General features: G+C 38.3%; 5 protein-coding genes across 5 annotated transcripts; 4 read left to right on the forward strand and 1 right to left on the reverse strand.

Annotated features, from left to right (window-relative positions):
• The first annotated feature begins 5,498 nt into the window (after positions 1-5,498).
• On the forward strand, positions 5,499-6,676 carry LOC110693455 (protein H2A.7-like). The gene is made up of 2 exons (XM_021870566.1): positions 5,499-5,808; positions 6,225-6,676. Exons 1-2 carry the CDS (start codon positions 5,617-5,619, stop codon positions 6,429-6,431), a joined length of 399 nt encoding a protein of 132 aa, XP_021726258.1. The 5' UTR covers positions 5,499-5,616; the 3' UTR covers positions 6,432-6,676.
• A 547-nt stretch (positions 6,677-7,223) lies between these two features.
• On the reverse strand, positions 7,224-8,387 carry LOC110693454. Its single transcript, XM_021870565.1, has 3 exons — positions 8,071-8,387; positions 7,773-7,978; positions 7,224-7,671 (listed from the first exon to the last, which is right to left on the reverse strand). Exons 1-3 carry the CDS (start codon positions 8,176-8,178, stop codon positions 7,437-7,439), a joined length of 549 nt encoding a protein of 182 aa, XP_021726257.1. The 5' UTR covers positions 8,179-8,387; the 3' UTR covers positions 7,224-7,436.
• Positions 8,388-9,217: 830 nt separating this feature from the next.
• On the forward strand, positions 9,218-15,299 carry LOC110693456 (protein HEAT-STRESS-ASSOCIATED 32-like). Its single transcript, XM_021870567.1, has 5 exons — positions 9,218-9,536; positions 13,527-13,718; positions 13,816-14,026; positions 14,517-14,740; positions 14,862-15,299. The coding sequence occupies exons 1-5, from the start codon at positions 9,411-9,413 to the stop codon at positions 14,970-14,972; spliced, it is 864 nt and encodes a 287-aa protein (XP_021726259.1). The 5' UTR covers positions 9,218-9,410; the 3' UTR covers positions 14,973-15,299.
• A 1,741-nt stretch (positions 15,300-17,040) lies between these two features.
• LOC110693740 lies at positions 17,041-19,521 on the forward strand. The gene is made up of 2 exons (XM_021870913.1): positions 17,041-17,942; positions 18,634-19,521. The coding sequence occupies exons 1-2, from the start codon at positions 17,354-17,356 to the stop codon at positions 19,296-19,298; spliced, it is 1,254 nt and encodes a 417-aa protein (XP_021726605.1). The 5' UTR covers positions 17,041-17,353; the 3' UTR covers positions 19,299-19,521.
• A 1,882-nt stretch (positions 19,522-21,403) lies between these two features.
• On the forward strand, positions 21,404-23,404 carry LOC110693353 (receptor protein kinase CLAVATA1-like). Its single transcript, XM_021870490.1, has 2 exons — positions 21,404-23,245; positions 23,393-23,404. Exons 1-2 carry the CDS (start codon positions 21,404-21,406, stop codon positions 23,402-23,404), a joined length of 1,854 nt encoding a protein of 617 aa, XP_021726182.1.
• The last annotated feature ends 172 nt before the right edge of the window (positions 23,405-23,576 follow it).

The following is a 23,576-nucleotide window of genomic DNA, read 5'->3' on the forward strand; positions in this document are numbered from 1 at the left end:
GGATCAAATGTTAATCGGACCCCGTCCGAACGGTTGTAGTGGATCAAATGTTAACCAGATCCCGTCCGGGAGAAAAGAGAAATTGTTAATTAACCCGGCTCCTCAGCCGGTAAATATAAAGATACTCGGCACGCAGGCCGGAAAAGCAAGTTTTGGCATACTGCCGCAGAATTAAAGAAAAAATAAAAGAAAGCAAGTTTTGGCATACTGCCGCTGAAAAATCACTTCCGACCTACAGACGGTGCCTCCTGGTGCCTCCTGGTCCTCTTCCTCATCATCTGAGGGAATCTCTTGTGCTACACCTGGACCAGGTATCTCAGGCGCGGGGGGCTCATTGTTGGCGTTAACCCAGGCGTCGAAGGACTCAGGCTCTGGCTCACCTTTTTCTCTCAAGTACACCACGTCTTCGGCGTACCTGTGAGCAAGTGCCCAGATGCCATAATCCTGGTCTGGATACAAGGCAGCCCAGGCGATCTTCATGCGGGCGTCATTGTCCGCATCACCCTCAGCAACCAGGCGGTTTTGCTCCGCCTCTAGGGTTGCTGCAAAGTTCACCTGAGCCTGAGCAACATCCTTCTCCAGCTTCTCGACCTTGGTCTTCAGGTTGGTGTTCTCTTCAGAAGCACCTTGCAAAGTGCCAAGGTCCGCCTAGGCCTTTTTGAGCGCCTCTTCAGACTTATTGAGGCTCTCCTCCGCCTTTCTCTTGGCTTCCTCCGCCCCCTTCTGAGACGTCAGCGTCGCTCACCCATTGGTTGGCCGTTTTCAGATCCGCCTCCAGCTGCTGGATTTTTGACGTCTGTGTCATTATTATTGCTTTAGTTTCAAGTTCATTTACGATAGTGGAGTATAAAGCAACATTATCAGCGTCTGTGGCGGACTTCTTGGCCCTTTTTACCTCCTCCCGTTTGCGGGAATAAGGACGCTTGAGCCCGTCTACCCGCAACATCGCCTGCAAAAAAGCATGTCAAGTTAGTATTGCAGGCGGAGTAAAGCACTTGGAAAAAAATGAAAAAATTGTTAAATTTCTTACCTTAGCCAGAAGGGACAAGATTCGTTCCAGGTTGAACGTCTCTATCCCAGGGATAGCGTTCTTCTCCCTCTTGCTCACCGCCTCCAGCATGGCTTTAGCATGCTTCTGGACGTATGGCCAGCGGGGAGATTGATCTGCACCATAATCAATAGGTGATGAGTGCGAAATTAAGGCAACACCTATCTGTTGCCGATCGTCTGAGGATGACGTCTGTTGGGAGTGGGATTTCACTCGCAAAGGCCACCCCAGCTCAGGCAGGGATTCAAAAGGGTTCTTACCTTCAGAGCCGGCCAAGCGGGAGCCGCTTGCAGGCGTGGTGAACCCCCCGGTTGGTGATAAGGGGTTGACGAGGTCGAGGCACAGACTGCCGCCTATCCTCTTGTTTTGCCCCCCTATCCGCATATGTTGGTTCCTGGCTGAGGCGCCAGGAGTTGAGGCGGAGGTGGATTTTTTGGTCTTATTAAGAATGGAGGTGGATTCCTCCCTAGCCCGTTTGAGATCTTTCTCAAACGTCTTTCCTATCTTTCCCCCCTGCGAAAATAACCAAGTTAAAGTTAGCATCCGAAGAAAATAATCTTTGAGACCAATCTAAGAAAGGGTCAAGCGGTTTTTTACCTTGGCCTTGACTGCGACCGCCTGTTTTTCCGCAAGCTCCTTGCGAATGGTTGCAGAGGATCGCTTGGGTGTCTTCTCCGTCTGCAGCATGTTTAGAGCTTCTTCTGTAAAAAGAAAAAGATTGGTCAATGTCATCAATCAATTCTGATACAAAAGCACTACAGGCGGATGTAAACTCAGACGCATACGTTTGGTAAACATGTGACCTAGACCGCAGGCGGCTAAGAAACACTCGTCCCTGAACCAGGCGCTCTTGGGGATCCAATTCCTGGGGACTTTTATTGTTTCCCCAGTTGACAAGGTCGCGTTTGTAAGGCCGAAAAAGTCCGCCTCAATGATTTTGTCAAAATCCTCATCCGGGATCCGGGGAAGAGCGCACTTCCGGCCCATCAGGTCGGGCTTCTTATTGTACTGACGGAACTCATAGTTCTCCCGCCTGCTGGGAGCTGACATCAGGTAGAACCTGTGCTTTCAGCCGTCGAACTTGGAGACCTTGTCCAAGGTCATCATGTATTGGGGATACGTGGTTAAAGTATACCACGCCCTCCAGCCGCCTAGGCTTCGGCTAAGATAATGCATCTTAGCAAAAGCCTCCCAGCCGGGATGGAGCCCCTGGAACTCGCAGGCGGCAACATACCCCAAGATGTTTGCCCAAGAATTGGGGGTAAGATGCCAGACTCCGAGGCCATAGCCTCTCAAGATTTCCTTCACCGCCTGGTGAAGGGGAAAGCGAAGACCAGCCTTGAACGCCGCCTCATAACAACCGAAGTAGTTGTTAGCGTTCTGCTGATCGTCTTCCCATGCGATGGTGCCGTCCTCAGGCGGCACTCTGATCTTGTACCCGACTCCTAACGGGTGCATCTCTGTAAAGTTCTTCAAGTTCTCCTCCATTTGAACCCTGTCCTTGGTGGAGACGTGAATTTTGAAGGGGTCATCCTTCTCACTCCACTTCTTCCTCTCCTCCTCCTTGTTATCCTCAAGCGGGGGCAAGTCGTCGCTTCTCTCAGAGGTGGAGGCGGAGTTGTTGCTCTCCGTCTCCTCCTCATTTTGTGGTAAAGGGGCTGAGACGGCTTCATCGTCGTCTTGGTCGCATTCCTCCAAAAAGGAGTCCGCGGGAGTCGAAGGGGCACGCGGAGGGGATCTCTCCAGAGCCGTCTGGTTTCTCTGACCAGACGCATCTCCCTCAGGCGTTTGGCCGCCTGAGCCCTCGCTTCGGTACTCCTGATCGACAACCGTCTGCATAGTCCGAGCCATTGTGTCCTGCACAGACACATAAATGGTCGGAATCCAAGCAAAAGGGTGGTCCCAACACCCCGAGGCGGCACTCCCAGTCCTAGACTCAGCCGTCCCCGGTGACCGGCTGGATTCTAACCTAGGTTGTGCCGTGTGTGTTGGTGATGCATCCATTTATTGCAAGAAATATATACAAGCGGTGAAACAAGAAAACGAGCTGAGAGAGGCAGAGACGGTACCTTTAGATTTGATATCTAGACGGGTCCGGCTGGGTTGACGAAGAACGAGTTGTCTCGCTTGCGCTTGACTCAAACGGATGACTTCTGCTTTCTCAAAGTTGACTCTCTTGAAATTTTTTTGTAAACGTACAAAATGACGAGGGTAAACGACTATATATAGAGGGTAAATGTGGGGACATTCCCGTAATTTACCTTGAAGGCGAACGGTTACTCTTTGGTGGTAAAATTACCACCAACCAGAGCGTGACGCGTGTCATAGATGCCACGCGGCATGCCATGTCACGTCTGTGAGGGGCAAATGTTTAGGGTAATTTTACCCCGCCACGTGGTCCAATCAGAAGATGACACGTGTCATCCCCAAGATGGCCCAAAGTGGACCTATCCCTGCTTGACACGTGTCACTCCAGAAACCTGGGGAAATGACGGCCTTCAGGCCCAAATCCTGAGAAAGCCGCAATGCGGCGCAACCCACCAATGATTAGGGTTCACTGACCTAATCAGGGGCACGCATCCCGAGGACTCTATAAATAGGGAGATTTCCCTCTTTTGGAGGGCACGTTTTACCATTTATTGCAAACTATCCCTTTGATAGAGACATCTGAGCTTGGAATCCGAGCAGATACCCACCTAAATTTCCGCACCTTTTTCTCTCCCTTCAAGTTACTAACTTGTTCGTCGGAGGCGGAGCACCACCCAACCGGTGTCTCCGTTTGTTTTGCAGGTACAGCTCACGCCGGATCAGTCTTCGTGCTGTAACTCTCCCGAGAGACAAAAACACCCAAAACAACTTTCATAAACTATTTATAGTTATATTTTTTCTAGTTAAATCTAATCTAATTAATAAATTGTCTGTGCTAAAAAAAAATTAAAAAAATATTGTTGACTATGTGTCCTAATCCTTCAAAATAAGTTAATACAATAAGTAGTGCCCTTACCCTATCTTCTTCAAATAGACACTATATTCCACTTCATAAAAATCCTCCTAAACATTCTAACATAACAAACTTATTTGATGTTTGCTTGGTGCTTTATTTTCACGGTGGTCATAATAATGTTATTATTGATTGTTCTAATATTTTAAACATGTGTATAAACTTTATACTTTGCTTGAAACTGAAGAATAATGAGAACAATACCATTATTCAAACATTAAAAGAAATGATCTTCCCTTCGCCTTGGAACACCCAATCATTAAGCAATCGTTATCCATTATCATTTAATTTAATTGTACATAAAAAAAAAAAATCCAAAGTTGATCTAATAACTCATGCAAATCATTTAAGAAATGATAGCATATCATTATAACGAACTACTTATTAGGTCATGAAATTCTTCTCCATAATATAAGATAAAAATTCAGACAGGTTTAGCCTATTGTGAAAGCTATCTATAAGTAAAAGTGTTTTTGCATTGGTTGAGAATATAGATTCTTATCATTAATTTCGCACAATCAATATAAAATCAAGTAGAATCAAAATGAAATAATGGTCCTTGTCCGTCCTTTTTTCTTTCAAGCTAACATCCTCATCCTTGCTCATCTTCAAAATCAACATGACCATCAACATCAATTAATTCTTTCATGTAGTTTATTTCGATGTTATTACAGAGTACTTCGAAACTGTCATTTGAAGTGCACTAGTTGGTTTAGCATTTCATTCTTTTTAGTGATTTATCTTCAATCATTTATTTTGAAGTTTATTCGTAAATAAGTTGAACACGCATGCAATGTCTAGTTGTAGTTATTTTTTTTTATCTAATCATCAGATCATAAAGCTAAGGGAAGAAGATCGATCTAAAATTTTGTTTTCAATGAACTTTACATCCCAATTCTAATGAAAATAGTTTTCAACGCATTTTATGTCATGTTCGGAACTAAAAATGAACGTTATCATTATTCAAACATTAAAAGATCATCTGGGAGGCTGTGACATTAATATCAACAACCGTTATTCATTACTTCGTATCTTTTACTCTTACTTCAAGATTATTCTATACTACGAAGTACACTGTAGGGTAATTCAATAACTTAGGAGACATATCATTAAATTGATATATTCTCCCACACATCCTTGTATATCCATCTAGCTTTCTCATACAATTTTTTTCCGTAAATTTCTTCTTATGAATTTTAGTTCAAGATGATCATTTTTTTTTGGCGCACAACTGCACAATTAATAAAAAAATCAAAACTATCCCGCTAATACCCTGACAAATTCCTACGTCAGATATCCAAAACAACAATCTGCCACATCATACCCCCAAAAGGAACACACACCGTAGATCTCCTCTTCAATCCAACGGTCCACCTCACCGATCCGTGCCATTCAATTTGATTGGCTAATAATCATTCCCACACCCTTTAAATACTCCTTCCACACCTTGATTCTCTCTCATCATCTCCACTATCTCTCCTCTCTCTCAACAACTGCCGTGCCCAAACTTTTCCCTTCACACTACACGCCAACAATCGCCGCCTCACTTTCTCTCTCATCGTCATTAATGGCCGGAAGAGGCAAGAACATCGGCGCCGGCGCCGCCGTCAAGAAAGGTGTCTCTCGCAGTAGCAAGGCTGGTCTTCAGTTTCCCGTCGGAAGAATCGCTCGTTTTCTTAAGGCTGGTAAGTATGCCGAGCGTGTTGGTGCTGGTGCTCCCGTCTACCTCGCCGCCGTCCTCGAGTATCTCGCCGCCGAGGTATTTTCTCTCTCCTCTCTCTTTATAGTTTCATCATTTTTGTTGAAATTTTTGTTGATTTGTTCGAATCTATCCTGGTTGTGTTCTCATTCGTAAATCTTCTTTGATGATTATCTTATACTCGAGCTTTATTTTATTTTATTTTTGTTGAAATTTGTGTTTATCTGTTCGGATTTATTTTGCTCTGATTCGTAAATTTTGATATTAATTATTCTAGGTTTAATCTGATATTTTTAATAATTTTGTCGATTTTTCGATTAATTCGACATTTCGCTGTAAACCTAAAATTCGCCTTAATTTTTCATTTCAATCAAGCCTTAAAATTCTCGTATCAGATTTTAATTAAACCTAACATTCTCTTTCCAAATTTATTGCGATTTTTGATAACCTAACTTTATTCGTTTCAATCAATGAAGGTATTGGAGTTGGCTGGAAACGCAGCAAGAGACAACAAGAAGACCAGAATTGTGCCGCGTCACATTCAATTGGCCGTCAGGAATGACGAGGAGCTCAGCAGGTTGCTCGGCGATGTGACGATTGCTGCCGGTGGTGTTATGCCGAACATCCACAACCTCCTCCTCCCCAACAAGGGCCCCAAGAAGTCGGCTGCCGATGACGAGTAAATTCGACATCGAAAGGAATCCAATCAAAGTTTAATCTTAGAAATTTGTAGAGATGGATGAACATACAAGCAGATAGTTTTATTTTCTACACAGTTCTTTAGGATTTTATAATAGTTAGTTTGTCTAGTTTCTATGAGATAACTTTGGTTTTTAGATTAGGGGTAGAATTTTTTGGTTACAAATATTTGGTATCTTTTATGGAAATTGAGTTATAAAGCTTGAATTTGAGCATTTCTGGTTGGAAATTTTGTGCCTATTTGTTGCTAATTGCGTTATAATTCGTTCGGATTATGCTATTTATGAAGAAATTCACCTAATGTTTTGTTAACGTCGTGAAACAAACGTCTCTTTCAGTGAATTTCGTATTGTGTAATTGTTGTGATTTTGTAATGCTGATTCTGTGACCGTTTTGAGTTGAGAAATTTGATGCTCAACTCCTTAAATGTGGGCAAATCGTTGTTCTAGAAGATTTGTATAATTGTCTATTCATTCGAATTTGTTAGTACTAGTTGAAATGTGACAAATTTTGTTAGGGATTTATCCGTTATAGACTTATAGTTGTAAAGTTCTTGGAATGCGATTTTGGTAGAGTATATAAGAGGATTAGGCGGGCAAATTGGCAAATTTGAATAATAAAATTTCTGAGTAAATTTTGTAGATGCAATTTGAATTTGTTACTACTAGTTGAAATGTGACAAATTTTGGTAGGGATTTATACGTTATTGTTGTAAAGTTCCTGGAATGCGATTTTGGTAGAGTATATTAGGAGGATTAGGCGGGCAAATTGACAAATTTGAATAATGAAACTTCTGAGTAAATTTTGTAGATGCAAAAAATAGTGATAAGAATACAAGTATGATTTTCACAATAAAGAATAGACAAATTGTCAATTACATTTGTATATGCAAATAAGAAGTCAAAAGAGGGGGAGGGTTAACAATCAATATTTTAGCTCATCAAACAGGGCAGAAAACAACATTGGAAAAAGAAGGAAAGAAGGTTTATTTAGGTAGGAAGAGGTCGGGGACCAGTAGCTCTGTGTTGTTGCCTGATCATGTGCTCTTCTGCTCTAGCAGCACTGGCGCCAACGTAGTAAGCAACAAGGAACAACCCATGAATGAAACATAGAATTCCTCCGATCACGAATAAATGCTTGTGTGAGAATCCGCAAGACTGTCGTGATCTTGAGTTTGATACCGTCCCAAGAACCAGTAGGGGGAAGGCGATCAGCAATACGATCCTGGTATGTTGCAATGGAAGATGTTAAATTTTGCAATATAACACGAGTCGTTTAAAAAAAGTGACTAATACTATAGGAGTGAAGGTGTTTAGAGCACGTACCAAGAGACAATTAGGGAAATCACAGCTATTTGTTTGTTCGAAGAAGATCTGATGTACTCTTCCCTAGATGATATGCAAACACACCCACCGAGTACATTGGCAATAATATGAGCTATTGCTAGCAATACACAGGCTGCAAATCCGAGCTTGTATGCTTCATAGCTCGGTTCTCTGCACTCGAATATCCAAACTCTCATGAACCTCTCCTGCAATGTTCAATACAGATCAAATTGAATCAGTTATTCTCTTCTCTATTCTAGTGATTTCTCATGGAGTAAATGATGAGATGAAAGCATACCTTGTTTTGAGCAAATTGAGCTTCGATGCCTAATATCCCGGCCACAATATCCATGATCATGATAAAGAGACAGACCACAGGCCCCATTCTTTTAGACAAAAGCGGCATTTTATGATTTAGAGAAAAATCTCCGAAGGTTTATTTCTATCACAAGCTTGATTGAGATTTAATAATATTGGAAGGCTTTAAGTGTTAATTGGTCTAACAACGTACTCGCATTTATAAGAGGGAGCTTACAAGGGGGAGTCCTTAAGAAGTAGGGAATATAGAATAAAGTTTTAAGGCATACTTGCTGATCATCCCAAATAAAATGTGATGACATGAAGAAAAGATTAGCTGTTGGAATTTACACAAAAGTAAAGGCTTGATAGTTAGCTATTGCAAGAGATTGAACTAAAAAGGTTCTTTTCTCCTCTTAAAATTGTTCTTTATTCCAAGTTTGGTGTGTCTTTCAATCTGTTGGTTTTAGATTCTTGGCATGGGAAGCAAGGAAAGAAGGGTATCAACAGCACACATTAGTACAAGGCATCGCTAAAGCTCATTACAGTACATTCTCTTGCAAGCTCTACAAGATTATGGCATATATGGTAGTAGATTTGCTTGTCTTCTTTGTTTCTCAATCAAACTCGAAAGTAAAGATGGTTAACGTAGATATCACTTGAAAAAACTTCTCATTTCTCGTGGGATATAGTTTTTTGGAGTAATAAGTATTGATCCATCTACTTTCAGTGTAAACAACTGCTCTTACATTAATAGTCTAATACGAGTAATTTTGTAAAAGATATCACGATCCACTTTAATATGCTTAAACCCTTTTAAGACAACCCACTTATGACTTGACCCGTCTGTAGATCCGAATCTGACCCAACCTGCCTACTAACTAGTTCTAAAATTTCTAATTGAGAACCCATAACCTTGTTCTTTACAAATTAAAGCTTTGTGAACTTTTATCTTTTTAATTGGGCCTTTGTTCATCCAAATTGAATAAAAACAATGGGCTTAAAATCTAAAGTTATGAAAAAGAATATACTAGTACAAATGGATCAAGATAATCATAAAACTGGATAATACTGTAAGAGTAATAAAATTGAAAAAAGGGTCAATGGACCCCACATTCAGAAAACAGATAAATTGCTGACAAAATAACATTTGTACAAGCTTTGAGCGCTCTCTAGAACAACCGACTCACACTCCCTTCAACCAACTTTTTATATTACACAATCATAATAACTTTGATCATATAAAATCCCTAATTTCTTTTTATCTTCTTCTCTCACAAATTCAATTGAACTCAAATTTCTGCATTTCTGGAAATTTTTTCTCTCTCCTAGTGCATTTTAATGGCGGCTTCGTTGAGATGGAAGAGCTTCTTCGAGGAGGAAGATCGTCCAGAAAAGCCTAGAAGTTTTGGCGTTACTGAAATTCGTGGTCCTCAATACTCTATCTTCTCTCAAAATGTTCTTGAGGTAATAATTTTGATTTTTCCTTGAATTTTGGTTGTTCATTTTCATTTTTGTCGATTTAAGTATTGAATTTAATTTCTCAATGTTAAAAATGTTATGATGTGATGGAGATTGAAGTGTAAGATAGATTGATTTGATTTGTTTCAGTTGCATGAAGAAGTTGATGTGATTTGTTTCATTTGCATGAAAAAATAAGAATTGGATTCATGTTTTAGGTGAATGATTATCATTGAAGAAATGTTTGATGGATATGTAGACTCTGAGTTAGTAAAATTTTAGCTTCAAATGCTACCCGTGTGATTTTGTCGCGAACTCCGAAATTAAGTATATATATATATATTATATATATATATATATATTAATTTTATTTTTTATTTTATTGATGTTCAACAATATAGCTCCCTGTAGATTGCTCTTTTTACTTTGTGTCAATTATCCTGTAATTCTGTCTGGAATTAGTTGTCGCATTACTAGTTTGAATTACGCAATTTATACTCATTATGTTGATTCATACTCAGTAGTATGCAAATCAAAACAGTAGTCTGCTGCACTGTAAGTACAACGGCCTTTAGTTTGTTGCCAATATAAAATAAAATTATTGTTTGAGTTTGATTACAATCACGGAATACTTGGCAATTACTCTTTATTATTTGAAAAAACTGTTGAATTCCATGATCATGAGATGTTGGACTACACTAATAGGAAGCAAGATGGAAGTCTATATTAAAGTTGCATCAAATTCTTACCCTGTTGAGTCACACTTGAACTAGTGGCCTCTAATTATTACTTTGATGCCTTGTTTCGGGCGGATGGAATGGGCAGACGAGTTGGCTAATATTTTTTTGGTAACCAGGATGTATTACTTAACTACTAGAGTTCATCATATGAGGATTAAGTTACAGACCCATTGTTCATGGCTGAACCATGTTTGTCGGAAAGGATAATATTAGTACAGTCCAGGGGAGGGTTGAAAACACAGGAGTTCCTATATCATACATAGTTTCTAGTTACTATATCCTAAGCTAGCTTATATGCTAATCCATTATCTGAGCTTCCTTTGAAAGGCAGTTGCACTCCATTTTGTCTGCTAAGCGACGCCATACTCCCTGCATTGGGTTATAGTGAAAGTCAACCTTACATTATGAACATTATGTTGCTTAATCTCTCCAATGGCTTGTCTTGAGCCTGTTTCCATACAGTAAAAAACTAATAGATGTGTCTTCTATCATTGTAGAGCTTTCTGGATTTTAGTAAACTCAGAATGAAGCGAGGAGATAGTGTATCCTTTCCAAATTAGAGATTTAACCCAATAACCATTTCCATCCCTGCAATCTGCAGCACAACCTGCTACTTTGCTGTTGTGGTTAAAGGAAGCATCAGTGCTAATTTTCATAGACAAGGGTGGTGGTGGACCATGCATGCAGGGTGGGCTCCTTGGCCCTGGTTGGTTTTTGTGATTGAAGAACCATTCAGTGGTGATATTGGATTTGATAAATACCGGTTCTACAAGGACCAAATAGCAAAGGAAGATAAAAGTCCAAGGGAGGGGGTGGTTTGAAGTATTAGTTGAAACAAGGTTAGTTAAAAGCCATGATTGGAAGTTTTTGGTCAAAAAAATGGGAAGGTGAATGATGTCCAAAGTTCTGTTGCTCTCTGGCAGAACAAAAGAATGTGCTCCATAGATTCTAAGACATGAGTACATAAAGTTTCAGTGCTGGAAGCTGAAACCATTCTTCTATTTAAGTTAACATTATTGGGAATTCTGTTCCAAAAAGCTGCTAAATAAAGAATATGATTTTGTGCTATCCAAACACAATCCTAAGATGGGTTACTAGGCAACATGTCTTGGCTGAGAATTTGTCTGCCATTAATCTAGAAGCTGTTTTTGGGTCAACTTTCCTTTTGATGTTCTTTGTTGTTTGAGAAAGGAATTTTAAGGATTATTTTGAGTAGTTCATCACGGATAGGGAAGTTTAAATCATGCTGAATATCGTGGGGATTTCTATATAAATCACTAAGAAGTTTATTGTTCTGGTTCTTAGGGAAGGGCCCAATGACATGACTTCGTTCTAAGAGCTTCATCTCCACAGGTCTATAGATGTTCCATCTCCATTTCCCAGTACCTGCACCAGTCCCATACCTTCCCCACTGCTTTCCAAATGTGAGATCCTAATCGAAGCTTAAGGGTTCTTGCCTATTATTGACACACTTCTCTAACATTAGCTATTTAGCTCAGCCTCCCAATTAATCTTGTTGTCAAGTTTCCAGTATAATCTGGTCAACCCTATCAAATTTAGGTGAGAATTTTGAGTGAATCCTATGACCTCTGTATTCTTAGGTTGACACAGGCTCTTCCAAGCTATCCAAGTGATTTACTTGCACGCAAGCACGCACACACACACACACACAATGAGTTGGTTCATGGCCGTAGTATGGCCCTTTTGGACTATGCATATTTTTCCTCATTTTTTGACACCATGCCAGGATTGTGTTAGTTCATGTAAGACACCTTAAGCCTTGGGCGCACAGTTTTGCTAATGTTTGAAAATTGAGTTATATTTGCCTTTGATCTTAAGGATGTGATATGCAACATTGCACAACTCTTGCTACAATGCCACATCCTTTTGGGGACATAATCCATATTGGCTTTAGCACATTATTTTGTTCAAGTGTTGGTCTTAAATTGCACAACATTGTATGGAGTATGAACTATGAAGTGACTTCTGTCCTAGATTCTCCCTAACTTTATTAGTTTGGTGGAGTCCTGCAGGTTTGCAGTAACATAGTGCCTTATCCATGTTTAAAAGTTGGATGCTTTCCAGAATTGAAGCTTATTTTAATGTATAAATTAGTAGGACGTATGTCTTGTGACCCCTGCCTCTCTCTTTTTGGATGACCAGTATCTATTGCTAGCAGCAAATGTGATTTCAAAATTTGATCTTGATTTTAAACATTAAGATCACAAATCTTTGCTAAACAGTTGTTTGGCTTCAACACAAATTTTTTGAGATAGATTGATTCCAGTAAAGTATCAGGCAAGAAGTAAATGATGTACTAGAGTTTTACTGACTGTACTAAATGAAGATCATTTTCATGTTTACTTAAGAAAATATGTGTGGAACATATGGGTTATATTTGCTATAATTTTGGTAATACTGGTAAGTTTTTTGGTGATTAGCCAATCAAATGTGAAAGATTTCAAGATTCAACCATCTGTTTTTTAGTATTCCTCCCTGATATTCGAGGGGCTTCGTGCCTTCTCCAAAGCCAGGTCAGTTGCTGCTTTGATCAGCACAAAGTTTCTTAGAGGGTTGCTTAAGCATTTGAAGATACGGCTCTTATATTTTGCTTCATATTCACTGCATATGTAAAGAGTAATCTTTCTGTTTCTCTGACAATATAAGCATATGAAAATTTAGAAGTACAGTGCTTGTGTACTCTATAGTCTATATCACTGTTGGGAAAGGGTTTTCAATATCTTGTCGAAATGCTGGTTATGAGGAGTCATGAACTATGGAATTCTGGTCAAACATCGAAAATCTTCACAACAAACCACTGCTGAGAAAGCTGTTTTGTTATTCAGAAACATCTAGTAGCCACATTTCTGAGAGGAACCATTAAGAGCTTCCTGGGGCCTGGGGGTGTTGGATTTAAAAGGGTTAGGAGGGAAGGTCCTTTAGAAACTTTAATTAGCACTTGTGGACACCTTCCTTTTTCTTTGCAAGGCAGCTGAATTGACATAAAGCAGCCTTCTGATTGCAAGTTAGAGCAACATCCTAGAGTTGTTATGCTGACAAAGCATCAAACTTGATTGCAGTTTATTACTGATTATTTCATTAAAGTTTTCTTGTTGCTTTATATATTATGGGGATAGATGTCTCAAAGTGATATGATAATTACCTCCCCTCCCCCCCCCCCTCCACAAAAGTGAAGTCTTATTTATGTGGAAAGTGAATGTTTATTGTGGCTAAGTTGGTTTTGCACACATTGTAGGATGTTTTCGAGTCAATGGGGCAGTTTGTCGATGGTCTGAAGTTTTCTGAAGGTTCTCATGGCCTAACACCAGAGAGCTACATAAAAAAGATGACTGATATGGCACACAGACATGATGTTTACATCAGTACCGGTGATTGGGGAGAAAATTTGCTCCGCAAAGGCCCATCTGCTTTAAAACAATACATAGAGGTAATTAATGATCAGGATTTATCCTCTTTTGGCTTTTTTTACAGGCAACTACTACCTAGTCAAAATTGTTCTGAAATCTTTTTCCGGTACTCTTCAGGAATGCAAGCGCTTGGGTTTTGACACAATCGAGCTAGATGCAGGTTCACTTGAGCTTCCCGAAGAAACTCTTTTAAGATACGTGCACATGATCAAGGATGCGGGTCTGAAAGTTAAGCCTCAGTTTGCAGTCAAATTTGACAAGTCTGATATACCATTGTCTGGAAACAGAGCATATGGAGCCTATATAGCCCCAAGGCCCAGATCTTATGGTAAATTGGCCTGCTCCTTGATATTGTAATTTACCTTGACGTGCTTGATTTGGAAATCATTTGAACAATAATTTATTCTCTATTATGTATCTTGAAGTTGTGAATTTGTGATTACTTGATGCTTTTTCTGTCGTAATCATATGCCTTAACTGCTACAAAAAAATCTGAAAGGTTTTTGTTCATAAATTTATCTTGTTTTCTGGAGGTCCTCCTTTTTAAGGTGTGTGAGAAAATCATGTAGATCTACTTATATTTAAAAGCAGAGGAATATCTTGAAAGTGAGCAAGCTGTTATTAAACGACAAAGACTTTGTTAAACCTTCTGGTTGATAACATCTTTGCATGCTTGAGCTATATGTCCTAATAGGGGTGGGTGATTAAATCCATGGAGGTTTCCAAATGGTGCAACGCAAAGTATGATAATCTTAATACTCTGACCTGCAATAATTTCGTTAACTTTGTGTATGAATGTCCTGTTTCTGCATGTCTAGATTTTGTTGAAGATGTAGACCTCCTAATCCGAAAGGCAGAGAGGTGTCTGGAGGCTGGGGCGGACATGATAATGATTGATGCTGAGGATGTTTGCCGTCGAGCTGAATCATTAAGAGCAGACATCATTGCCAAGATTATCGGTCGATTAGGAGTTGAGAAGACAATGTTTGAAGCTGCGGATGCCAGAGCAGCTGATTGGTTTGTCAGCCAATATGGTCCTAAGGTGACTATCTTACAGTATCTGCCTCTTTCCATTCCGAAATTATACTCTATTAATTTCTTCTATTTAGTGAACTGGACATCTTACGTAATCTGTACGTTCTTGCTTATTATCACACTTTCAGGTGAACCTTTTTGTGGATCATTCCCAAGTGGTAGATCTAGAATGCCTCCGCGGGAGCAAAGTGGGCAAAAATCACATGTCTGTTCTCGGTTCTGCATATCGTCTGTTATAAGGTGACCTTTGCAAATCCGGTATAATTGTTGTGTCTATATGCGTGTTCCCCTTTATTTTATTTAATTGCAGTCCCGCTAGCTGTACTCTAAAGAAAACATGTGGAAGACTCGTATGAGTTTTGTAACTATCAGTACTCCAAATTATTTTAATCGTCTTCTGATATGTGATGTCTGTATATGCGGTTGGTGATCACCAGATGCAGATCCTGGCTTGTACTTTGTGCTCTAAATTTTGAACTTTTGGAAGTTTCTGCCCTTAGTGTTTTGGAAACTGATTTAAGCATTCCCCTACAATTAATTTCAATTAGTTCTCCTTGAGAGGAGCATGAGATTCTGTGCTATCAGCATAGGGAACCTGGTAATCGACTTTGGGTATGCTAAATTAAATTCCCTTGGTTCTGTTAAGTTGGTTTTACGATAAAGTGTTCAGTTAAATGTTAGTGTCAGCCATGATAGAGGAAGAACGAAGAATAAATGCAATCTTAGAAAGACGGTATATCATAAACCCACTGTAGGCTCGTAACATTCTTGTGTTAGACGGTTGTAAACATGAATGCCTGTTATTGAGAAGCTATGTTTCTCGGACTAGAGTACTCGTGTTTGATACAGGCACAAGCCCAAGTGTCCGACTTGACTACTTTATGAAAATTTCCCATGATATTGGCTCCCAAATGAAGAGTCAAGTGCAAAATCGACACGAGTTAAAGTGAAGAGCTGGTCCGAGTAACATAGCTGACAAGTAGGGTGACATTTTTCGTCTCACGATTATAATCATTTAAGATCTGCCAAAGAATTTGAAGCCTTTCACCAACACATGCCAGCCTAAGAACAGTTATTGTTGCTTGATAAATCCTAATAGTTGAAAAAAAATAGATCCTGCAACAAGAATAATTTTTTGTGTGATATTGTCTGGCATAAGTCACATAACAAACTTGAGGATCAATATTCAATATAACAACTGCGAATTTATTTTAATTCCAGTTTGTAACAAGACCTTGTTATGCTGCAATTTATATATTCATGTAATAGCCTTAACTAAAACCAGTTATCCTGTCAGGCTGTCACATGGTACTAGAACAGTCATACATCTTACATCTGATACATGTTTCAATCTTTTTGATGGTGACTTTCTATCCTTTTCTTATTGGGTTATTGATTACAAATTTACAATAACTGTTTACAAACACTAGTATTTCTAAACTGAAGTCACTACCAATTCAACAATACACAAATGTCCAAGTAAATAAGATAAAAGATCTCCAGGAGCTGTATAAGACTAGTCACTACTCACCCGTATACTATTCACGGCTTTCTATACGAGTCATTGACTATTAATATCTTGATCATGTATTATTTGGTTTTGAAAACACTTGTTAAGATAAATTTAACAAGATTTATTGTGATAACAATTTTTTTTTACTTGTATTAAAAGATCATGTAATTTGCACGCAAAACTAAATTTATCGGGATTGTAATTGATTTGAACTAAATTTTTTGAGTAATTGATTAATGTATAGTTCTCTTACTTTCGGAGTAATATTTTAAGCATCAAGAGTATGTGCACATATGAATGAAATGTTATATGAAGAGATTATTGCACGATCTTGTATGATCGTAATATCAATTCCATCCAATATGATTAGCTATTTATGAAGCTTAAATAATCTAAATACGACAAATATAATACCAAGTTACCAACACTTCTAAAAAAGGCTATAAATCTTGAAATAATAAATTGCAGTGGGTATTTACATGTGAGATGTCTTGCAGTGGGTATTTACATGTGAGATGTCCTACATTAGAGAAGAGGAGAAAGCAAACAGTTTTACAACTAAGAATTTCAAGGGATGTCCTAAAGTATAATTTTAACCTTTTAAGGAGCATCCCTTGAATACAGTAGAAAGTGAATTTTGACCTTTATTGTAAAAGTCAAATGAGGTATTATGACTATATGAGTATAATTTCTTAATTATTAATGAGCATTAATACAGAATAATTGTTCCTATATAATGAGTGTGACAAAATAGGAAGATTAAATAATTATTACAAAATAATTATTTTTACTTCCTTGCTCTGAGAATTATTGTCACATTCTCCCACGCCATTAATACGTGCTGAATCAACAAATATAGGAACAAAACCAAGTTGCCAGAATTACATGCACAATAATAAAATTCATAAGGTGACTATATTTATTTTTTGGTCAAAGAAAAATTTCAATTTTTTTCCATAAAAATGCTTTCTTGTTCTTCCCCCTTTTCTCTTAGATTACCAACTTATACATTATAAATTGTTCTCACAAACTCAAAAATGAGAGAAACAGAGTAAAAAAAACTAAAAACAGAGTATAAGAAACAGAGGAAAACAGAGAAATTTAAAAATGTCAGCAGTTTGGACAGCAGTTAAGAAATCATTGGATTGCAAGTCAACCCCATCATCTGAAGTTCATGAACCAAAACCCAAAACAAAGACCACAAACAGCTGCTGTAAGCCTAAATCACGAGCAACCGTACCGCCTTTGTCGTCGTCGTCGTTGTCATGTAAATCAACCATCAGAGATGTGATTCATGGCAGCAAGAGGATCAAACAAAGCTCATCAAGTCGTAGTCCGATGTCGATACGCAGCAGTGATTTGATCAATCCTGTTACACATCATGTTAGATTCACCAATTCTGATCTTAAGAACACAAAAGATCATGGTCATAATGCTAATGGTTCACCCTCAAAATTTTACCTTGGTTCCCCTGCACCTAGACCAAGATTGAGGAATGTGAATAAGGGGCTTGATTCTCCCTCAACTGTTAGTAATGAGCCAGGGAGTAGCGCTGTTTCGGGGTCGTCGTTTCGAAGTAGAAGGTTATCGATGGCCGAGGGTGAACTTGGTGGGGAGTTTAGACAGAATTGTCATAAATGTGGTGAGCCATTAGCTAGGCAGGATGCTGAAGAACATCATCTTTCTAAGCATGCAGGTAATTTAAATTTTAATTTAATTTAATTTATTATATTTAAATATAATATAATTTATTATAATGTTTTAACTTAGTGTTGCAAGTTTAAGTTTAGTTGTTTTGTTTGTTGGGTACTTGGCATAAAATATCTCCAATGTGGTTTCAATTTTCTTTTTGGTTGTGTTATATTGTATACATATAGAAAGTGAGGGATAACTCAACTGATTATAGAAAATCATGGGATCGATTCTCACCCCCGTCCTCGTGGCTCACTCCCTAAACACCCAAAAAAAAAAAAAAAATTGCATACATAAAAATAGTCCTGATTTGCCTCACACCATCTTCACCTTATGGTCTTAAAATGATCACCTATGCCACCATGCTCCAATTGTTTCATTCTATTTGCCCCGTTTAATCCAAAAAGCTCTCACAAAAATCGGACTATGGGGCAAGTGAATTTACCATTTCCCATTAGGTAAGATATCAAGAATACAAGGAAAAGTATCATCACTTTTGGTAAAATAGTGTAGCTTTAGTACATTACATTAATTTTCAAAGTCAATGTGTGCTAGCTTAATTAGAGCAAAGATTAAGTTTCACAGTCAATATGCATTTTTGCTTATGCATTTTTTGTTAACCAAATAGATACATTTTTGAGTATGAGGAGCAATGCATGATCCTTTTCATTTTTATTTGTACAATTTTGGTGCAGTGACTGAAGTACTAGAAGGGGACTCATCTAGGAAAGTCATAGAGATGATTTTCAAGGCAGGATGGATTGATGTCGAAAATCGAGGACGCATCGACAAGATCCTGAAAGTCCACAACCCACAAACAAAGGTAGCACAATTTGAGGAGTACCGCGAAATGGTTAAAATCCGAGCAAACAAGCTACAACATTCCAAGAAACATCCCCGTCTCCTAGCCGATGGCAACGAACTCCTTAGGTTCTATGGCACAACAATTGCTTGCTCCTTAGGCAAAAAAGGGTCCTCAAGTCTTTGCACTTTGCAAAGATGCAACGTCTGTTGCATTCTAAGACACGGATTCTTGCATAGCGAGGGTACAAGCAATAGTATTATGGGAATATTTACTACTTCGACGAGTGAAAGGGCATATAGAAGCATAGATACCGATGTTGAGGAGAAAGAAAACCATAGAAATTCCTTGAAGAAGGCTTTGATTGTATGTCGAGTGATCGCGGGGAGAGTACATAGGCCAATGTTGGAGAATATACAAGAGTTTGTTGGTGGTAGAAGATCAGGGTTTGATTCCTTGGCTGGAAAACTAGGATCAAATAATTCTCATGTTGAGGAGCTGTTTTTGTTAAAATCAACAGCTTTGCTTCCTTGTTTTGTCATTATTTGTAAGCTCTAAGAAAAGAGCTCTTGTACAGTCAATACAGTTTAAAACAATTAAGGAAAAAATAGATAAAGAAATGAACAATAGTTTGGATATTCTGAATTTCTAGTGCAAGTAGTAGTATAGAATAGAATTTTACCTAAACAAATGTAAAATTAGATTTCTTCTAAAATCATGAAGTAATTTTGTAACCAAAATTGTAGCACAATGAATATCCTGGTAGCTAGTAAGAAAGTGTAACTGCGTAACAATTATGGAGTATTTCATATCGGGTATTCTGTATCTCAATCTACATCCCTAATACGCTTAAAAAGTTAAAATTTCCCTTATTTATGTTTTGAATTGAACATCTTTGTACAATCTTGATTCTTGAACACTTGGACCAACGAACTAAGGTTTATCATAAGGTTGAATGTGGAACAATCTCAAGAAAATATAAAAATCATATTCCCTCTGTTTTTATTTGCGTGCCCTAATTTAATTACCACACTTGTCAATGCGGAACTTTGACTATTAATATCTTTAATTATCCATGAGTACATAAATATTGATCAAAGCGTTACATGTGAATAGTGATAAAGTCAACGTAAAACAATGAAGTATTAATACTTCGTAATAAAGTCCCACATTGACCATGATGCTAAATAAATAACAATATTTTAATAACGGCATAGAGTTTGATGAGTACGACCATACTTGTAGGATTTGTTCTATAGGTCGTACCTCTGTATCCTTAGCCACTAAGGAGCCAGATGACTAAGTCTGGGTGATGATCTATGCCCGTTATGATGTGAGTGTGACTATCCGCTTTCATTGGTCCTGATTAATGACAAGCAATCGAAGATCGCACCTTGTGCCTCCTTGTGGGGCGTTGGTAATCATACGGTGTTCTGACAGACTTCTCTCTTTTTTTTTAAAAAAAAAAATTGGGATTAAATTCCGTCTATTCCCTGATATGCTCAAAGTTTCCCTTATTTTTGGATGTCGCTCTTAGGACAACCTCTGTATAATGATCACCAAGTGCCCCCGATATTGAACTAAAAGTCTAATACAGAGTTATTGTTATGCATCTATCGTTCCTCATCTCATGCTCGTAGGCTCGTAGTGACTCTCTTTGTTCAAGTGTCCCATATGAATGCTTCTAAGCTATAAAGATCTTTTCACATAGAAATAAACAATTTATATTTTGAACTTCTTTACTTAGACCAAATAAGGTTTTATAATAAGGTTGAATGTGGAACACTAGAACAGTCACAAAAAATAAATAAACTAAAAGCGTATTATTAATTTATTATAGAGTCCCACATTGACCATGAGGCTAAATTAAAAACAATATTTTAATAATCGTATACAATTGATGGGTACGACTATACTTGTAGGATTGCTATCATTGATCAGGATCAATGACAAGCAATCGAAGACGTTCCTTCTGCCTCCTTGTGGGGCGTTGGTTATCATACGGTGTTCTGACAGACTACCCTTTTTTTTTAAACTCGGGATCAACATTATATTATATGCTCTTGGTTTGTAAATTATATTACATCGCTGCCTTGTGCTTCAAAGTGCTTTTCATATAAATGCTAATGCTCATGGAACATATGCTTGTACTTTTTTTACCCCCACAATAATTTACTCGTGATCAATTTCCGTCTACATCATATGTATAATATGGTCGGTCCAGGGTTCAGGGTTAAACTGTAATTTGCAGAATTGTAGCACCTCGTGATTCCTTCAAAGTGCTTTTCATATCAATGTTAATGCTGTTGGAACATATGCTTGTTTTAGTGTTCTGGTTGTTTTTACTTTTTTTACAAAATTCCTCTTCCCCTTTTAGTTCCTTTTAAAGAAGAAATTGCATGCTATTGTAACTTGGCTTTGTTCTTTGTTCTTTCATAAAGTAACTTTAATCATCCTCATTATAAATCTTTTGCAATTCAGGTAAATGTTTGGCTACGTTGCATTATCTGAAAGAACCAAGCTAAGATGCTGATTCCTTTGTTTTTTTCTGTTTGGTAAAAAACCACTTTAAACTAAAACATATTCATTGCTAAGTTTATCAACTATAAGTCTGTATAATTCATTTCTACAACTTATACTCTTAAAATCTTCATCAATACAAAATGGCTTATTTCTTGCTGAAATTTTCACTGATACATTTGTTCATTTCTTATACATTCTGCTATGGGTACGCAGAACTCGAACTACTGCTAAAACTGAAGGCGTCTTTGGTTGGACCTAGGAGCTCAGCCCTTGAAGACTGGAAACAATCTTCATCTCCAACATCACATTGCTTGTTTTCAGGGGTCTCATGTGACATGAGCTCTCGAGTAATCGGTCTAAACATCTCATGTGTGCCTCTATATGGTTCAATCCCACCTGAAATCGGACAGTTTAGCCAGCTGAAAACTCTGATTCTAACAGGTACTAATCTGTCAGGCAGTCTTCCACAGGAAGTAGCAAACTTATCGACGTTGCAATTCCTTAACATCTCAAACAACAACATAAGTGAGCAGTTGCATTCAATTATGTTCAGCAAAATGACTCAGCTAGAAGTCATGGGTGTCTACAATAACAACTTCTCCGGGCCACTACCTACAGAGCTCGCGAGCCTTAAGAAACTGAAGCATCTGGATCTTGGAGGAAATTACTTCTCAGGTGAGATTCCATCTCAATACTCAGAGATCCAAGGCTTGGAGTACTTAGGCTTGAATGGTAATGCACTGACTGGTAAGCTTCCTTCGAGTTTATCACATTTGTCGAAACTCAAGTTCTTGTATGTAGGCTATTTCAACACATACAATGGAGGTATACCTAATGAGTGGGGTTTCATACGATCACTTCGAGTTCTTGATGCTGCTACATGCAACCTTAATGGCAGTATTCCTGTAACTTTAAGTCACCTGAGTGAATTAGACACTCTTTTCCTGCAGAAAAACAACATTACAGGTCATATACCAGCTGAATTTGGTGATTTAGCCAATTTGAGAAACCTTGATCTTTCGTCTAATTCACTCACAGGTATGATTCCTGAAAGTTTTTCACAGCTAAAGAAGCTTGAATGGCTGAACCTATTTTCGAACAAAATGAATGGTCCGATCCCTTATTCTATCTCTGAGCTTCCTAGGCTTACAAGATTTCAGGTATGGAACAACAACTTCAATAGTCAACTACCTAAAAATCTAGGCCAGAATGGAAAACTCGAAACGGTTGATGTATCAGGCAATCAAATTACAGGTCAAATTCCAAAACAGCTATGCAAAGGAAGAAGACTAGAGTACCTTATATTGTTTGGGAATTCTTTTACTGGTCCTATCCCTGAAGAGCTAGGAAACTGCAAGACCTTGGTTCGAGTAAGATTAGCAACAAACTCGTTAAATGGTTCGATTCCCTCTGGAGTATTGAACCTGCCAAGGGCTAATATGATTGATCTTAGTCACAACAACTTGGTTGGTGAACTTCCCCTGTATATTACAGGAAATTCCCTCCAAACTCTAGACCTTTCGAGCAACTCCATCACCGGAAGTATTCCTCCATCTATTCAGAAGTTGGTTAGTTTACAGAAACTCTTTCTTGGAAGAAATAACTTGTCAGGAAACATTCCTGATGAGTTATTCAATCTGAAAAGCATATCGATCATCGATGTAAAAGACAACTACATAACTGGGGAGATACCGAAATCTGTAGGAAATTGCTCCTGTCTGATGTCCTTAGATATCAGCAACAATCACCTTAGTGGAAGAATCCCACATGAAATTTCAAAACTGAAGATTTTGAGCAGTCTGAATCTGTCAGAAAACCATTTGAGTGGTGAAATTCCTACTGACATGCAGAATATGACTAGCTTAGTGACACTTGATCTTTCATATAACAACTTGTCAGGTAGAATTCCATCTGAAGGACAGTTTGCTCTCTTCAAGGCGGATTCATTTACCGGTAATCCAAATCTCTGCTCCCCATCTAAGGTAACTTGTGCTTCATCAGCTGAATCGAGCTCGGGTCATGCTTCTCAACTAGGATCATTCCAAACATTACTCTTACTTGTTAGTAGTATTTTTTTTCAAAATGTGTTCTAGCTATTCACTTCTGTTATTTCTTCTAAATGTTTCTAGAGTTTCAGTTAATAGTTTAGTTTGTCACTAAAATAATTAATGGACCCTATTTTTCCTTCTAGTAGTAATGTAACGGAGTACTTACAGTTTTACAGTTTGACTTTTACGCTTTTCAAGTTTGTCACTAAAAGCTATGTTACAACAACGATGCTAGCAATCATAGCATTTTCCCTATAATTAAATC

Source organism: Chenopodium quinoa, unplaced genomic scaffold (assembly GCF_001683475.1).
Source record: "Chenopodium quinoa cultivar QQ74 unplaced genomic scaffold, ASM168347v1, whole genome shotgun sequence".
NCBI classification, from domain to species: Eukaryota; Viridiplantae; Streptophyta; class Magnoliopsida; order Caryophyllales; family Amaranthaceae; genus Chenopodium; species Chenopodium quinoa.

Coding starts and splice junctions, on each gene's coding strand:
- LOC110693456 (XM_021870567.1), top strand. CDS start 9,411: ATGGCGGCTTCGTTGAGATGGAAGAGCTTCTTCGAGGAGGAAGATCGT. Junction 13,719..13,815: donor CTTTAAAACAATACATAGAG/GTAATTAATGAT, acceptor GGTACTCTTCAG/GAATGCAAGCGCTTGGGTTT. Junction 14,027..14,516: donor CCCAAGGCCCAGATCTTATG/GTAAATTGGCCT, acceptor CTGCATGTCTAG/ATTTTGTTGAAGATGTAGAC.
- LOC110693455 (XM_021870566.1), top strand. CDS start 5,617: ATGGCCGGAAGAGGCAAGAACATCGGCGCCGGCGCCGCCGTCAAGAAA. Junction 5,809..6,224: donor TCGAGTATCTCGCCGCCGAG/GTATTTTCTCTC, acceptor CAATCAATGAAG/GTATTGGAGTTGGCTGGAAA.
- LOC110693740 (XM_021870913.1), top strand. CDS start 17,354: ATGTCAGCAGTTTGGACAGCAGTTAAGAAATCATTGGATTGCAAGTCA. Junction 17,943..18,633: donor TCATCTTTCTAAGCATGCAG/GTAATTTAAATT, acceptor ATTTTGGTGCAG/TGACTGAAGTACTAGAAGGG.
- LOC110693353 (XM_021870490.1), top strand. CDS start 21,404: ATGGCTTATTTCTTGCTGAAATTTTCACTGATACATTTGTTCATTTCT.
- LOC110693454 (XM_021870565.1), bottom strand. CDS start 8,178: ATGCCGCTTTTGTCTAAAAGAATGGGGCCTGTGGTCTGTCTCTTTATC. Junction 7,979..8,070: donor CTCAATTTGCTCAAAACAAG/GTATGCTTTCAT, acceptor TGAACATTGCAG/GAGAGGTTCATGAGAGTTTG. Junction 7,672..7,772: donor ATTTCCCTAATTGTCTCTTG/GTACGTGCTCTA, acceptor GCAACATACCAG/GATCGTATTGCTGATCGCCT.